At 50.7% G+C, this 17,419-nt stretch overlaps 1 protein-coding gene across 2 annotated transcripts; it reads right to left on the bottom strand.

Annotated features, from left to right (window-relative positions):
• Positions 1 to 6,993: 6,993 nt before the first annotated feature.
• Positions 6,994 to 17,403, bottom strand: GNPDA1 (glucosamine-6-phosphate deaminase 1). Of its 2 annotated transcripts, none has more exons than XM_037062890.1 (7): positions 17,318 to 17,403; positions 16,361 to 16,490; positions 13,252 to 13,353; positions 11,662 to 11,844; positions 10,479 to 10,663; positions 8,729 to 8,855; positions 6,994 to 8,135 (listed from the first exon to the last, which is right to left on the bottom strand). In XM_037062890.1, the coding sequence occupies exons 2-7, from the start codon at positions 16,482 to 16,484 to the stop codon at positions 8,035 to 8,037; spliced, it is 822 nt and encodes a 273-aa protein (XP_036918785.1). In that variant the 5' UTR covers positions 16,485 to 16,490; positions 17,318 to 17,403; the 3' UTR covers positions 6,994 to 8,034. The 2 variants fall into 2 exon arrangements, with proteins under 2 accessions (XP_036918785.1, XP_036918779.1); XM_037062884.1 differs by having other exon boundaries at positions 8,729 to 8,903.
• Positions 17,404 to 17,419: the final 16 nt, after the last annotated feature.

Raw genomic sequence — 17,419 nt, forward strand, 5'->3', positions numbered from 1 at the left:
TGTACGTAGCTTAATTTCATGAAGGCCATTTTTACAGGTGGGCTGAGCTTTGCCATCAATTGACATGAACCTCGGTGGGTCCTTTCGCAGAGAGTGGGAGAGCAGGGGGTCCGTTCACAGGCCGCCGGTTCATCTCTCCAGCACTGATCTGAAGAGGCCAGGTCTTGTGGGTTTTGTGGACTAGGTTTGGATCTAGAACCGATACATGAAAATAAGATGCTAAATAACTTTTTACGTCAGAGCAGGGTTTTGTGACTTTTTAAACTTGTGATTGAACTAACTTAATGGCCTGATTTTGTAAATTGAAATGGATCTTTTCTCATTTATTTTGAAGTAATGTTTTTTACTTAAAATATACATCTCTTCCTGTTGAGAAGAGTAATGGAGAAGACATGTGGCAGCCCTGTTAAACCTGTGGTACTAACAGCAGGGCCTTTTGTTGGTTGTAGAGGATTCTAGTTAACATTAGATAGTAATATACTTACCCTGTTTTGTTAAGAGAATTAGAGTTAATCAGATATTATCATCATAAAGCTATTCACGTGGCTGCCTGTTTGGGAAGTGAACTTTAAAATTTTGGCAGGGATTTTGGAGAGCAAACCAAGTGGTAACTTTGTCATAAGCGTCACCAGCAGGTGGCAGCAGTTCCCATGTTGTAGAAATGCAGTAAGTGGTTAAGATTTTGTTACAGAGCAGCTTAATTCCTGGGATTTTAATTTTCCTCGTTGTGTTTCATTATAGACTGTTATACACATTGGTAGGTAGAATGGCATCTAATGAGACCAACAAGGCAGGAAGAAGAGTATTACCAAAAACTCTAAGGCCACTTAAAACTGTACTTGAACCGTAGCTGACATCTAATTGCTATGTAGAGAGGTGTCACTCCTGAGAGTAGCTTATCCGCAGCTACTGAAGTAAAGAAAATAAGTCGTAGCAGTAAATTAGAGCTGAAGCCCCTGAGTAGGGTGGAGAAATTATGACATGGTGGTGCCCTCTGGTAACAGTAGCCCCATAATCTGCACCCCAAACTTTGGCCCAATAAAAAAGTCGGCTGGCAAAGCAGGCTGAGGGTTTGGGGTCAGAAAGCCGGCTTTGAGGATGTCTTTAGCAAATGTTTATGGTGACTGTCAACTTCAGCACCCACAGTCCAGTCTTTGCACAGTTACTCGGGCTGCTTGAGATGTCCCACCCCAGGGAGTCCCATATTTCTCTAAATTGGAAGGTGCTTTGGAGAAGATTGTGCACAATGAAAACTCAGTGAGACTCTGATGCCGAAGTTGCTAAGTACGGAGTCAGCCCATTGACTTCTTTTCCTTGCTTGGTGCTCTCTTTCCCCCTTCATTGGATTGACAAACAAACAAAACTAACATTAATACAACATAAATACGTATAAATTTAAAAGGTGATGGTGTCTTACTTTTAATTCCACATCTTGCAACCCGTTGTGTTTCCTACGATTTATTCCTTAATTTAACAGATATTTACTGAGTACCTCACAATGGGCCTTACTATTTATCTAGGTTCTGAAAATGTAGCAGTGAAGAAAACAGACATCTCCCTGCCCTTGTGGAAGTTGAACTCTGGTGGACAGAGACGATCATGAAGCAAGTCACATGGCTCATCAGAAGACAAGCACTGTCGGGAGAAGCTGGGAGAGAGTGTAGGGGGTTAGGAGGCAGAGTGATGCTGGGATTTTAAAGAGTGGAGAGGGTTTCATCAGATAGCACTTAAACAAATGCTTGGCAGTAGGGGACTGAACCCCGTGAGAAGAGAGTCCAGGCAGGGCTTCAAGCCAAAGCCCTTGGGATAGGAGCACGTTAGGGGCTCCAGGAAGAGTATGACGGTCAGTGAGGGCTGGAACAGACCAAGGAAGGGACAACAGTAAGAGGTAGGATGGGAGGAAGAGGTGCAGACTGCCTAGGGCCTTGTGGGAAATTTGGCTTCTACTTGGAGACAGGAGCCTTGGAGGGCTTTAGCAGCAGTGTGAGAGGGTCCAACTTATATTTTAGGGGAGTGGGGTGAGCAGGGGTTGAAACAGACCAATTAGGAGACCACTGTAGTAACTCAAGTGAGAGGTTCCAGCACTTGGAATCTTGAGAAGTGGTCAGATTTTGTACTTACCTTGAGGGTAAAATAAGGCTGTGCTGGTAGATTGTATAATGTGAGAAGCGAGGCATCAGAGTTGAGTTCTCGGTCTTTGTCTGAGTAGTTGAGACGGAGAAACCGGTAGGTAGTATAGGTTTGCAGATGAAGATCAGGAGTTTAGTTGTGGACAGGTGAGTTTGAGGGGCTTTGTAGTTATCTTAGCAGAGATGTCAGGGAGGCACTTGGATATTCTAGCCTGCAGTTCAAGAGAGAGAGAGATTCAGGATGGAGATGTAAGTGTGGGAATAAACATATAGGTGGTATTTAAAGCCAAGAGACTAGACGGAATTACCAAGGGAGTGAGCTGTATAGAGAAGGGGTCCAGAAACTGAGTTTTGGTTCACTCCACATGCTAAGAGGTCAGGATTATGAGAAAGAGCCGGCAGAGGAGATGGAGAGTGGACACCAAGGTAGGAAAATCAGTACAGTGTGTGATGTGCTGGCAGCCATGCCAGGTTTGAAGGAAGGAGTGGTCCACCATGTGAGTCACGGCAAATAGGTCAAGTAATAAGAACTCTAAGAATGGACTTGGGAACCAGTGCAGAGGTCATCGGTGGCTTTAGCAACTGCTCTTGCAGTGGCGGGGAGGTAAAAATCTGGAGTGTTGTTTTGAGGAACAGTGGGGCATCCTTACACCAAGAAAGAAGCTGAACACACTGAAAACCCACTTTCCATAGATCCGTCAGAGAACTGAAGTTGCAGACCACCCCAAAAACTAGAGATAGGGAATTGCAGAGAGTTACAGGTTAGGTGGTGTACAGCAGAGGCTGCTGGAGCCATTAGGATTTAAACGAATTGCTGGAGGCTGAGTATGGACTAGCCTGAGAGTTAAAACTCCTGGGAACTAGTTTTAGGGGCCCCCTACACCTTAGTGGGTTTTACCTCCAGAAGGTCCCCCAAGTTCTCACTGTAAAGATGCTGGAAATTCCCATGTAGCCATTTTGAAATACCCTCAAAGTCTGTTTCCCTGGCAGAAGGCTGCCCTCAGGGCTGGAGCCTCCTTTGACCAACTGGATGGGCAGTTGGGTGGCTTGAGCCCCCTCCAGCCTTCCTGTCTCACATAAGAGGGGGAAAAGGCCAAAAGGCTTTGAAGGTCTCATCCCAGGGACTTGAGCCCACTAAAAACAGTGACAAAACCCCCAGACAGATTTAACCATAAGATTATCGAATGCTGCTTCTGCCTCATACCATCAGTAAGGCTCCAGGATGATAACGGCGGGTCACAGCTCTTAAGAGAGCTGTCAAACAGAGTGTTGTAAGGAGTTTCTAGGGAAACCCAAAGACAACAGTAGAGACGAAAACAAGGCAACTGAAGCCTCTGACACCTACAGTAGACATTAAGCGCAGACTAGCTGCTAGCCAGATAAACGTAAACCCTCATTCTTGACAGACTCAGGCAGGCGGACCCCACGCAGGACAGACACATACCTGGATAAGATTGTGGTCAGCTTATCTGGCACAAAAGGATGCAGCAGTACCCAGAGGCTGACACAGGGTACAAAGCCCAATGGTCAGCAAAATCGGTGCACAGTGACTAGCCCCAGCCAATGACATCCCAACACCTCGACCCAGCAGCCCAGAATGACCAATCAGACACTAACACCCCAGTCACCCCACCTGTGGCTTTTGAGCTTGAAAACCCCACCCCAAAGGCAATGGAGCTCCCTCCCTTGGTTGGCTTTCCCAACCTCCCTTGGTTAGCTCCTGTCACCCCCCCACCCCCCAAAGTAAACCCTGTTCCTTAGCTCGCTGCATCCGACTGGCTCCTTGAACAACTCCAACCTAACCACACTAAAGGCCTGTTTACTTCAGTTCCTGTTACCCAATACATCAGGTCCACCTTTCAATACAAATTACAAGGATGCTAAGAGGCAGGAAAGAAGTCTGAAGAAACAAAGCAAGCGTCAGAACCAGACTCAGATATGGCAGAGATTTTGAGAGTTATCAGACAAGAAATTTAAAATAACTGATGAAAAAGGTCTCTGATGGAAGAAGGACAACATACAAAATCAGGTGACTAACGTAAGCGAAAGAAACTCCAAGAATCAAAAACAAATGCTAAAAGAAAGCATTAGGAAAAAAAGTTATAGGAAAAAATGAATGCCTTTGATGGGCTCATTAGTAGGCCGAATGCAACCAAGGGAAGAATCAAGAACTTTCCTTAGAAACACCCCAAACTGAAATTTAAAGAGAAAAAGGAACGGTGGGGCTGGGGGAAAGTACCAAATATCCGAGAACTGTGAGACAATTACAGAAGGTAGAGCTTATGCCTATTGGGAATCTTCCCGTATGTACGATGGGAAGATTAGAGCCAGAATATTGTAACTCCAGAAATTTTGCAATAAAGGGGGATCAGAAAATGAGGCTATTACAGTGGGGGGCAAACAGGGTAGAGTTTTGTTTTTAAAGCTTGTTTTGTACACTCATAGGAGTGATCCAGGAAAGAAGGACAATTTGGTGCTGCAGGTGAGAGTCTTGCTGGAGCTGGGCCTTCAAGGAGGCAAGAGAAGATGGCATCTAGAGCACAGGTGGGGGGCCTGGCCAAGGAGCGAGTATCAGGAAGAAGGCAGAGTATGAGGGCAGGGCTGGCAGGTGGCTGTGTGTGATGGCAGGAGCTTGTTCTTTCCCGACTGCTTCTACCTTCAAGGTCATCAGCTGTGAAGCAAGCTGGGGGAGGAGGGATTGGAGGCTGGAGACCACGTGCATTCGTCTTCTAGGAGACGGAGTGGACTAGGGCAATATGGTGTGCTCGCCCACTGGTTTTACGGGTACCCTGGAGGTCCAGATCACTGCGTTGTTTTACCTACCCATCGCTACATAACTTAGCATCACTCCTGTGATACTCTGTCACACCATATCCTATTGGCAACGTGCTTCACTAGCATCTCATCACAGTGAGGGTCTTGGTTCCCAGGAAAGAGGCATCAGATTTGCAGTTGGATCTCCGTAGGCCAATTGGCTAATCCATTGTTATATAATAGGTGGTTTCTCCCCTTGTTATTGTATATGATCTCTAGTGGTGGGTGCCTTCTAGAAATCAGAGCACTGATTTCCCTGATAGGGACAGGGTAGAGCAGTATTTAACGTCTGCTTTCATGAAGATTGCGTTTAGTGGGAAACACAATCATGCCCGTGGAAAGGTTCTGAGTAGGCAGAGCAGGGAGGGGCAAGGGAATTGGGATCGCTGCTCGATGTTGGAGGGCCAGGGATGGTCTGATGCATGGCGTTCGAGCAGAGGTCTGAGGAAGGTAGGGACTAAGCCCTAGAGACAGCTGGGGGGCAGGGGGCAGGCTCTTGTATCCACCTCTGCTTTATCAGTAGCCAGCTTTAATAGAAGAGGTGACACAGTGATGTCAGTATGCTGCCACTCACTGGAACTTGAAACACATTCTATCTACTCTTCCTGAAATACAACTCCATTATCTTTTTCCTTTTTGGGTATCAGACTTGAGGTTTCAAACTAAACTTTTTCTACTTAGCTCTATTTAATATTTCTTTTTTTAAAAGATTTTATTTATTTATCTTTAGAGAGGAAGGGAAGGAGAGAAGGAGAGAAACATCAATGTATGGTTGCCTCTCATGAGTTCCCTGCCAGGAACTGGCCTGCAACCTAGGCATGTGCCCTGACTGGGAATCGAAATGCGATCCTCTGGTTCGCAGGCCTGCGCTCAATCCACTGAGATATACCAGCCAGGGCGTTAATATTTCTTTATTGATCAGTTTGTCACAACCTGTCCAGTGGGGGCTGCAGTAAACAGGCTGCTTTGTCCTCTCAATACTGCCTCATTTTTTAAAGCACCTTTATCTTCTGGCAAGAAGACATTCCAGGCCCACTGTGATCCCTGCCCAAGATACGAGGTGAGCCCCCGTCTCAGGAGCTCTGCGCGGTGTCAGAGGCCCAGGCTAGCCTGGGATCCACAGGGGGCTGGTTGTAGCAGGAAGACATGGCTGTTGAGCCACCAGGGTGACACAGGCCTGGGAGAAACCGACCTTTCTAAGGTCCTGAGTGCATGCAGACATGTCCAGTTTGGCTGTTGTCACTAAATTCTTTCTCATTTCATTCTAATACAACTTTTCCTGTAACATACCTACTTAAAAATGAATCCCTTTTTTACTGGATAGACAACATGCATATTCACATAATGGAATACTCTTCAGCAATAAAAAGGAACGGACTACTGGTTCGTGTTACAGAAACCTCAAGCACACATTGAGTGGAAGCCAGCCCCCCGGCGCCTCATGCCGTGGGACTCCATTTACGTGAGAGGGAAGAGGGAAACCTGTAGACAAAGCGCACGGGGGTCACCGGGGCTGGGACAGTGGTAGAGGCTCTGCGGGGGGAGAACGGGTTGTGGTAAGGACTCGCACGACCCCTACATAGACCTAATACAAACCATGGAATTTGTATTAGAAGGGGTGAATTTATGGGCATGTGTAAATGTCAGCATAACTGGTAAAAAAAAAACCTTCTCCCAACTTCAACTGGTTATACTTGACCCAAGATGTTCCATTATATTGATTAAAAAAAAAAAACCCAAAATCCAAACCTCCTTTCCATACCATGCAGTTTTTATATCCCTCCTGGTCACAGATCTGCCGCATTTCTAACAGCCGTATCCTCGTCTGGCTCCCAAGTACAACTAGAACATGACAATTTACTGCTGTTCATTCTTGTCATTTTTCACACAGGAGCTTCCTTGTTAGGGAATATTTTGTTTTCCCCCAGTAAATGAAAAAGACCAACAGCCGCTAGGACCGCAGCATCCTGCAGCGCTGTGGGGGTGGGGGGTGGCTGTGTCCACCAGCTGTTCCCCAAATACCTATGAACCCAGGCTGCCTTCTGATTGTATTGGAAAATACTAGATTTAATAGAAAATGTCACATTGTAAACATTGATCTATTAGCTTCGAATACGACAGCACAATAACAGATGAAGGGGGCCAGCAGGGCAGGGTGTTTGAGGCGGGAAAGGCAACTTCAGGAGCACATGTGTGGTCTTGGCACTCGGCCCCTAAGGAGGCAGGAGAACATGGCACTCGCGTTGGGACTAAAACTCCTAACTGTGCTACTTGCCCCAGGCCCCGTCCCCCTGGCTGAGCACCATACTAAAAGTGTGCCAGTGTCCACGGCCCCAGTGTCCTTCTCACTGATCAGTCTGAGTTGGGGAGCCACTATGAGACCTGGGGACGGGAACACAGGGCTCCAGTGGGAAAAGGGCTTCGCCTTCCTCTCGGCGCCGGAGGGTCCCTGAGGGAGAGCGTTTGACGTCTCTGGGCCCCTGAGGCCCTGAGTTTATCATCAAAGCCTTCTCCTTAGCCCCATCCTCCCAAATCCTCCCCCCAAGGAGTCCTCCGAGTTCATGGAAAGGCCAATTGAGAGAGAGAGAGAGAGAGAAAACTGAGGAAAGAAAGTAAGTGGCCGTGTTCCTTTCCCAGTCCTTGTTGCTGACTGAGGGAAGGGATGCTGATTGTAGACACTGAGGATCTGTTCACTCACCTGGAACAGTGACTCTCAAGTGGGGGGCACTGCTCAAGAGGGGCTCTCCAGCCCCCCAAAGAGGCTTTGTCCAGTACAACATGTCCCTGTTCCCCCGAAATGAGAATCTGTGCGTGATGGTAGGAACTCCTGACAGGAGTGTGTGGTACGTGTGAAGTGTCAGGCACCATCAAAAACTAAAACCCCCTAATTTCTGTGGAGCAGGTATCAAAATTATGGAGTGATCTTTTTCCTGATTGTTACAAACAAGTCATTTTTCCCTAAACTCCACAACCAGACCTCACGCCGCACCACCGGGAACAGTAAGTTCAGTCATTTATCCGGAGTAACCACACTGGATTGAAGAAACCCAGGTCTGTCCTCGGGAGTCCCTGGCCGCAGAATTAGCGCAGGCTAATCGCTGTACGGTTTCTTAGAAGACTGGCCTTTCTCTGTTTCCTTCTCCTTGATGCTGTACAAGGGGTCCACCAACTTGTTATGAACAAGCATTAAACCTACAAAAAAATCGGAAGCAACAAGTAGTCAGTGCAGGTCAAGGCAGAGTTCCACGACCGCCAACGGTCATGTCCAGGAGCTCTTGGACTTGGTCCTAGAACCGACACGCATCATTTTCCCTCCATGCATCATGTTCCCTCCACGCTCCAAGCGATGCAATGCCCCCGGCCTAGGGGGAGGGGCCCCAGGACTCGGTAAATGCCACCTCCAGGATGATCAGGAAAAGGTTCATCTTTCCAGCAAAAAACAAAATTCCTAATTTTTCTGCTCAGGAAATGAGGGTTCTCGCACATGTTTGCTTAAGGTTGCGTGTCCTTTTTAGGTGGAAGAACACAAGACCCATGGGAAAGGACTGTGTGAGCTGGCAGGCGCCCGGAGGCTCATGTTTTCTTTCCTTCTGAGCAAACAGCTCTCCAGAAATGGCCCGCACGGTTAGGGACGCCGGGACAGGACTGCACTCCAAGACAGGGTCCGCATTGTATTAGACCCAGAGTTGATGATGAAAATGCCCAGAGCACGAACACTAGCTCCACCCCTCACTGCCGGCACGTCTGAACCTGGCCACCTGCTCCCTGACCCTCCGTTCCCTCACCTCTGAAATACTTGACAGTCTTCACCTTCAGCTCCAGGGTGGCATCCTCGTCGCACACAAACACGGTGCGGGGGTGCTGCTGGAAGGCAGACACGGTCCACATGTGGTTCACACCCTCCTCAATGGCTTTGTACAGAGCGAACGCCTTGTGAGCGCCTGTGATGAGGATCATCACCTGGAGCCATAGAACAAGCCTGTGATGGAGGGGGGTGCGGCGAGGCGGGGGTCCAGGCGCCTGGACTCGTGTGTGGCCACCCCAAGTAGCTGTAAGGACTACACTGTTCTTTATACCATCGCAAGCCGTTCCTGTGCAACGCACACTGTGCTCTGGGCTCCCCTGCACTGTCACACAGGTGGTGGGGGGAGCATCGTTACCCCCTTGTTCTATGATAAGGAGAGGGGCTTAGGTTGGGGGGCAGGGGTAAGTAACTTGCCCCAGGTCACTTCAGACCCTAAGCACATGTTCCTGCCATGGAACCACCATGCCTCCTGGCCCCACTGGTGGTGTCTGCGAGTCCCTGTGCACAGGTGTGCCGCACAAAGGCCCATCTCTCACCCCAACAGTCCTGACACTGGGTTCTTGGGGGGCCTAGGCTGGGTGAGTGTTCACAATCACAAACAAAGGATGGGTCCCACCTGATACTGCTGACAGTCACCTGAGTGGTACGGTGCAGTCCCAACAAGGCCGCGCCTGAACCCGGCCACTCTCAGTTCTGAGGATTAGACCCGCCAGTGTGACTTGGGGGGGTGCTTCTTGTTTAACTGAGACAAGGGCACCAGCTCTCTGCAGCAGTTAAAGTACCAAGGGAGCTAGTGCCAGCCGGCGACTGCAGCGCTCCCGGCTCTGTGGATTTCCTTTCATTGTAATTCACTTGTACCATGGAGCTGCAAACAGGACTTACTATTCCTCTCTCAAAAGGCGAGGAACGGAGGCATAGAGAGACCATGACTCTGTTCAGGACCCCAGATCTAATCTGGAGGAGAGAATTTCCTGATTTCCAGCCCCGGCTCCCTTGGGTTCGGGCACACTAACACCACAGGGAGGGCTCACAAGCCGCAAGGCCAGCGGTGCCCGCCCCAGGCTCTGGTTTAGGCGACCCAAGAGACCTGGCGCCGCCGCACATTTCACTTGAGACGGAACATTTTTCACTGGCTTAGATGTTTATTTACAGACTTGGGCAAAGCAGCTTAAAGCTAAAACATCTGTAGCTGCTTCTCACTAAGTATACCCCAGGAAGAAAAAACAGAACCACAAAAATTCAAATGTTACCCAACTTTCTAGGGAAAATCTTGCTAAGTTCAGTTTAGGACACTTAGATTTCAGTCCCACTTTCCCACATTTATGAATCCCTGAATGCAGCACTATAACCACAAACATCCTGGGGCCACAGGAGGGGCTTCCTTCAAACACCCTCTGCCAACTGCAGGGAACCGGAGGGCCCCTCACGTCCAGCCATCAGTGGCGCTGGGCCCCTCTGCCTGCAAGAAGCCCCTTCTGGGTGCGCGGGCAGAGGCCAGGGCATGTGCGGTCTCCCAGGCGGCCGGTGCTCAGAGGAGCCACCTTCCACTGGGAACAGTGGTTCTCGCCAAAGAGGAAGGAGAAACCGTGTAGGGTCAATCATGACTTTATCCTAGTTATATCTGGACTTTGATTACAAGTATGTTCGGGGGTACCTGCGCAGTTAAAAGTTTTGAACAAAAAGACCAGTCAATCCCCTAGGAAAGGCCTGTGGACCCCTCGTGCCCTTACCTCTCTGGCATCCATGACAGTGCCCACGCCCACCGTCAGGGCCATGGTGGGCACCTTGGCGAGATCTCCGTCGAAGAACCGAGCGTTGGCCAGGATGGTGTCCATGGCCAGCGTTTTCACACGGGTCCTGGACACCAGACTGGAACCCGGCTCATTGAAGGCAATGTGTCCATCAGGGCCGATGCCTGCCCAGAAGAGATGGTCAGGGCAGCCCTGCCAGTGTCAGAGACCCATGGCTGCCAGGGCAGACACTGCACCTGCCCACCCTGGGGTCTGCAGAACCCCTTGAAAACCCTGTCTCTCCTCTCCTTCACCCCTGGGCAGGTGCATAAAGCACATGATCTTCCCCTCCACCCCCTCCTGCGCATGGGGAACTTGCTACCATCCTCAAAAAGCTAAGCAAGGGGCACTCCAAATAGCTTCTGCCTCCCCCGATCATTGAGCTACACTCTCCCTGTCTTTCCTGCCAATAGTTGGGTCCTGCTACCCGGACAGAGTCATAGCGAGTAACACACACACACACTCACACACACGGCCTGGACAGGGGCTGCCAGGTCTACACAGTCTCAGAACGTGAGCATCCCTGGCCTCTCCCCATCCTGAAGTAAAGGTAAACCTAGAGCAGTAAAAAGGAGTCCAGCTTCATACCCCTGTGAGTGACCCCAGAGCTAGCAACAGACGGCAATTTGAGAGGGCAGCCCAGGGTAGGAGCAAGGGCACAAATCCAAGATGGGGACCCCTAGGTTCCTGCCTTGTCTCCACTACTCTGGCCAGCTAACCGTGCAAATCACAAACACTCCCTGGAGTCTACTTGGCTATCTATGTCATGCATGGGCTGAGTATGGAATCTTCTGGAACTACATGAGCCTGTGCTTTTAATTGTTTAGATAACTGCCATGACTGAGCTATAAAATTTTATGATTGGGAGATAGAACCTCAGAACCCAAAGTCAATGCTCTCTATTTACACACATGGCACTGAAGTGCAGGAGAGGAGGTACCGAGGTTGCACAGCTGCCGAGCAGAACCAGGGCAGGAGGCTGGGGGGCCCCTCCGCCTTCCCTGCCTCCCCAGGGTAACAAGGACCAGGTGCTGGCACAGGCACGGAGAGAAGCAGCCGCCTGAGACAGGCACGCATGCCGACTGGGCCGGGTCTGGCCATGACGTCGCAGTGTCCAGCTCACCTCCCACAAACAGCTCAATCCCGCCTGCAGCCTTGATCTTCTCTTCGAAGGCATCGCACTCAGCCTGCAGGTCGGCCGCATTCCCATCCAGAATGTGGGTGTTTTCTGGGTGGATGTCCGTGTGCTTGAAGAAGTTGTTCCACATAAAGGAGTGGTAACTCTCTGGGTGGTCCCGAGGAAGACCTGTGGGGCCATGGCCACGCTCAGTCCTGCCAGGCTGAACCACGGCCTTCCTCCCCAGGGGGCTGCCAGGATGACCCTGGGCCCCCAGAGATGCTCTCAGGGGAATGCCAGGCAGGGAGCCTTGGGCACCAGCCCTCCGACCCTCACCCCTGGGGACAGGCTGGGCTGATGCCCGTAAGTGTCTAGCCACCGCCACCACCCATGACTGCAGGACTAGGCCTGAGCAGCTGCACACCAGGGGCCTGAGGAGTCGCCAAGCTCTGACCTCTTCACAAGGGAACGACCACAGGCTGGGGGCCAGGGATACTCTGGGCTGCTGCAGGCAGCCTGGGCACCCGTGGGTGAGGGGAGGCCGATCCGGAAAGTAAGCAGGCACAGCCCTCGCCCTGTGCCTCCAAATCCCAAACGCACCCCCAGGGGGACCTGCTCGCCCTGGACCCTGGCCCGAACACTGGGTGTCAGCATTATCTCAGGGCTTCTCAAAAGAGATTTCTTTTTGTCCAAGAAGAAAAAGAATGTTTAAAGCAAGTATTTAATGTTTAATAACATTAAGAATGTTCAGTCAGCCTTAGAAAGGAAGGAAATTCTGACACCTGCTACACCATGGATGCACCTCAAGGACAATATGTTAAATGACCTAAGCCAGGCACAAAAGGACGAGACGCTGGACGACCCCGGTGCAGTGGGGCAGCAAGAGCGTCAGACGCAGACAGGGAGACGGCGGGGGCGGGGCGGGAGGTGGGGAGCCGGTGTTCCGCGTGCGCGAGGTTCCGTTTCACAAAATGATCACGGTTGTGGACGGTGGTTCAACAATTGCACATGCTGAACACTACGGACCGTACAAAAATGGTTAAGGGGGTGCACTTCACGTTATGTGTATTTTGCTACAAATTAAAAAAATATTTCCAGTGAAGCCATTAAAGATTACGGGGTGGGGGTCAGGGAAGGAGGCGACAGAAGACCACGCGGACTTTCCAGCAGCGGGAAGGATGTGGGTCTCACTCCCCTCCCAACGTCCCTGACAGGAGGGGGCGCTAGAGGGTGGACACTGGAGAGGGTCTAGACACAGACGTGGGGGGACACACCCCAACCACCATCCTGCTTCCCATCATCTGTTCTATAAAGAAAGGCCGTGGAACTGGGAGGAGGCAGAGGAGAAAATGCCCGAGTATTTATTAAGTGCTTGCTTTAAACGTGAGGCTTCCACATCTGTTCTATCATTTAATGCTTATGGCCTATGAGGTCAGTTCATTTACAGCTGAGTCAACCAAGGACTGGAAGAGATCAGTATCGCCAAATGTCACAGGTTTCCTGAGACATCTGGGCTCTTCTCCAGGGCTCAGCCCGCGAGGGGCAGGAGGACGAACTCTCCTGGAATCAGGTCAGGATGGAAAGGGAAAGACTCACCCACATACTCGTCCATGTTGAAGGTCTTCACATATTTGAAGGACAGGTCTCCATTCTTGTAATACTCAATCAGCTTCTTGTAGCAGCCAAGTGGGGTGCTCCCTACAGGAGAGGCCACGGCCATGAACCCTCCAGCCCCAGCTCCCGGGAGCCCGGAGGGCACCTGGGCATGAGTCCTATCTGAGGTCCCCCCGGATGCTCCAGTCCTGTTGTGCATCGATTGCTTGTTTACTGCCTGCGTCCCCGGCAGACCATGAGCTCCAGGGGGGCAGAGCTGTGTCTGTTTCGTTCACGGCTAGACCCCCAGCGCACGGCACACGGGTGACCGAAATGACTGTAATTAGTACTCGAGTGGACGTCAGACTCAATTACTGACACGACACTCCCTGAGCAACTACTATAGGCGTGACAGGGCCGCAGAGGAGCAGGACACAGCAGCCACCCTGGAAGGGCTGGGAGTGGGGAGAGAAGCCGCAACGTCAGCCGTGCCACCTGAGGGTTCAGGGAGAACGTCCCCGGGGAGCAGCAGACTTCCAGGCTGAGTCGTATTAAAGTCAGTCATTATAAAACACATGCGTGCACACACATACACACACAAAGACAGAGGGACCCTGCACACTACAGCACTAAAGATCAGCAGGTGGCCAGATAGGACACTGGATTTTTTGTTATAAAAGATGAATGAGGACAATTACAAAAAAATGTTTAATATAGTCTGTATATTAGATTGTATTGTGGAACGATTTTTAATTTTCTCAGGTGTGATAATGGCATTGTGGCTCTATATGAGAATATCCTTAACTGAGGAGATAGATGCTGAAGGATTTAGCAGTAAAGTGTCAAGATGTCTAGAACTTACTTTCAATTGATTCAGCAAAAAAATCGTGTGTATGTGTAGCTAGAACATAAGCCAGATAAAATGAATACAAATGTGACAAAAATGTTAATAATTGGTGAATCTAGGTCAACAGTACAATACTAACTATCCCTTCAATTTTCCTGAATATTTGAAATTTTTAAGAGAAAAAAGTTAAAAGACCCCCACCCAAACCAGACGACTCTTTCTGTAACCTACCAATGACTTCTCATTTCACTTGGAGTAATAACCAATCCTAACAAAGGCTCTGCATAACCCAGATCCTGGCTACCTCTCCCTGCCTTACTCATCCTACTCCAAGCAATTCTACCCCAGGGCCTTTGCACACTCCTTTTGCCAGCAGTGCTCTTCCTTCAGGCATCTGCATGGCTACATCTCACCTCTTTGGGCCTTCATTCAAAGTTTTCTCAGATCTTCCGGGCCAGCACATCCACACTGCAACCCCCATCCCTGGCGGGGCACCTCCCCGACCTTCCTCGTCCACTGGCCTTTTCCCTTCATATCACCATTTACTATACTCTGTACTTCGCTCATTAACTTGTTTATCGCTCTCCTCCACCACAATTTAAGCTTCAGGAAAGCAGAAATTTGTCTTTTTTGTTCATTGCTATATCACCAGCATCTACAACAGCCTTCACCACACAGCTTCCCTGTCCTTCCCCTGGGCTCCTCATTTACTGTCTCGTCCCTTTTCCAAACCTCTAGCCTCCCCATCAGTTCTCTGAGCTCCCCAATAGATATTTGAACTCCTTTTCTGTTTAAGTTAGCCAGAGTTGGTTTCCGTGGTTTCCACCCAGAACACTGTCCAGAGCTTCACTGAACAGAAGGAAGGTTCCAAAGAACCTGTGTGGAAATGGCGTGCTGGTTTGTGTGTGAGTCAGAAAGGGGCCGGGCTGTGGAAGGCACTGAATGCCACTCTGAGGAGCTGGGATCTGATCCTGCAGTTCATGGGAAACTAGGGAGAGCTTCAGCAGGAGCCCTGACTCGGACCCAGACTCTGACCCAGCGAGAAAACAGGATGCTCCGGGATGCTCATGCAGCCTGTGCGTGGCCTGGGGCACTGGTGGTCTCACAGTGCTGGCAGACACTGCTCCCACAAACCTCCAGGGCTGAGGTTGGCAAACTCAGGCCCCAGGACAGATCCAGCCTGCAGCTGTCTTTGTACAGCTCTCATGAGCTAAGAATGTTTTTTTACATTTTTTAAAGGTTTTTAAAAATCAGAAGAATATTGCCCTGGCTGGTGTGGTTCAGTGGACTGAGTGCCCACAGGTGAACCAGGGTTACCGGTTTGATCCCCACTGAGGGCACAGGCTTGGGTTGCAGGGCGGTTCCCAGTAGGGGGTGCATAAGAAAGAAATTGATGTTTCTCTCCTTGTATCCCTCCCTTCACCTCTCTAAAATAAATCAACAAAACCTTTTTTAAAAGATTATTTTGTGGCACGAAAATTATACAGACTAAAACTTCCGTGTCCATAAGATTTTGATCAATGCTCATTCATGTATGACTGCCTATGGCTGCTTGTGAGCTATAAGGGCACAGTTAAGTAGCTGCTGCACAGGCTGTGTGGCCAGTGGAGTGTGATTTATTTACTATTTGGCCACCTACAGAAAAGACTTGAAGACCCCTGCTCTAGCGGCTGGGCCTTTGGGACAAACCCACCCCACTCCTGAAAGAAAGAGCTGGGACATTTGCTTTGAGGAGCTGGAGTCAAAATATCTTCCTATAAAGACATCATTCTGATTTTTCCTGAAGAAACTGAGACGGTTTTCACATAGGTCCTGTGTTTAATCAAGCCCCACAGAAAATGCTTTGCGTGACTATCTCCTCAACTCCCCCAAGGAGAGTGGGACTTGCTGGCTGCACTCCGGGCGGGTGCAGAGAGAAATTTGTCACTACACTAAATGATGCCTTAAAGCACTGGGACTTAATCCTGCTAAGGAGCCCACGCCTAACAGGGCTACTTAGGAAGTAGCCAACAATCAAGTCCTTCCTGCCCAGGCAGTCTGCAGGAGCAGGCAGCACCCAAGCCAACTCAGAAGGGAAGCTGGGCCCTCCTTTTTACACGTCCAGGAGGCTGGGGGGCTTGTCCACTCACAGCACCAGTAACTCAGAGCCCTCCTCGTTCCAGTCCCGCAGCTGAGTGAGCCCACGTACTGGCCCCCTGAAATCCCCTAATACCCACTCTCTCCCCCTACCCCTAAACCATGGCACCCTCTCCATCCCAAACGCACCAGTGGGGAGCCCCAGGGTGAAGTACTTGTCTGGTCCTGGGTTAAACTGGATAATGCGGTTCCTGATGTATTTGGCGGCCCACTCGCTGGCCTGAGAATAGTGGTCCAGGATGATAAGCTTCATCTCGTCCTGCAGGCGGCAGGTGACAAAAGGTCTCAGCGGTAACGGTCGGGTCCGTCGGGAGAAAGGGATGCAGGGGAGGACGGTACTAACTCCCAGTTCACAGCTGTGCCTAGTGTCTCCACCCCACCAGGAGGCGCCGCTGCGGCACAGACGCGGGTTCTAATTTCGATTCCTTCATTTACCTACTGCGGGATCTTGGTCTGAGGACCCGAGTTCTCTGAGGCTGAGTTCTCTTATGGGGAAAAGGGGACAAAGTACCTACCTAACAAATTTCAGGACGGTGAGCATTAAATGACAGAATGCATGTAACCACAGTATTCAGTGCTTTGGCTACTTGTAGCCGATCTTGTAGCTCGGCCCATCCCCCTCTTCCCCATCTTCTAGCCCCACCCGCTGGATACTGTCCACGCAGGAGCACAAGATACAGAGGGGCCAAGGGTTTATTTTGGGCCACTAGGGCCGGTGGGTGGCCATGTGCTTTGCTGGAGAGATGTGGTCTCTCAATACGGGAGAGATGTGCTCCCGCCGGCCTGCCTTGTTTGTGGGTCTTCAGTTTCCCCCAAACTACAGAAGATAAAGGTAATCGCTCCTGAAGGGAGGGCATTTGCTCCCCCGATCTGCGCTCAGAGTGGGAAGGCCCGGGCGGAAGTGACCGAATTGGCCGTCGGTGGGGTGCAGGAGTGATTGCATCGCCCCTCCGGCCCTGTCTGGGGATGGGGTCCCAGCGGATCACTGGGGTACCAGTCCTGGGGTGTCGGAGGCTAGGGCAGCACCCGGACCCCGCCCGCGCCGGCCCGCGAAGAGGGTCTTCCGTAGCCCTGCTCCCCACTTACGCAGACACCTCCCGCTGCGGCAGCAACAGCGCAAACCCGCCCGGCCCGCCCCGCGCGGGTCACGCGGCCGCGGGTCACGCGGTGCCAGGCACCGCCTACGGG

Source organism: Sturnira hondurensis, unplaced genomic scaffold, assembly GCF_014824575.4.
Source record: "Sturnira hondurensis isolate 20B ecotype Veracruz unplaced genomic scaffold, ASM1482457v3 Scaffold0001120, whole genome shotgun sequence".
Lineage (NCBI taxonomy): Eukaryota > Metazoa > Chordata > Mammalia > Chiroptera > Phyllostomidae > Sturnira > Sturnira hondurensis.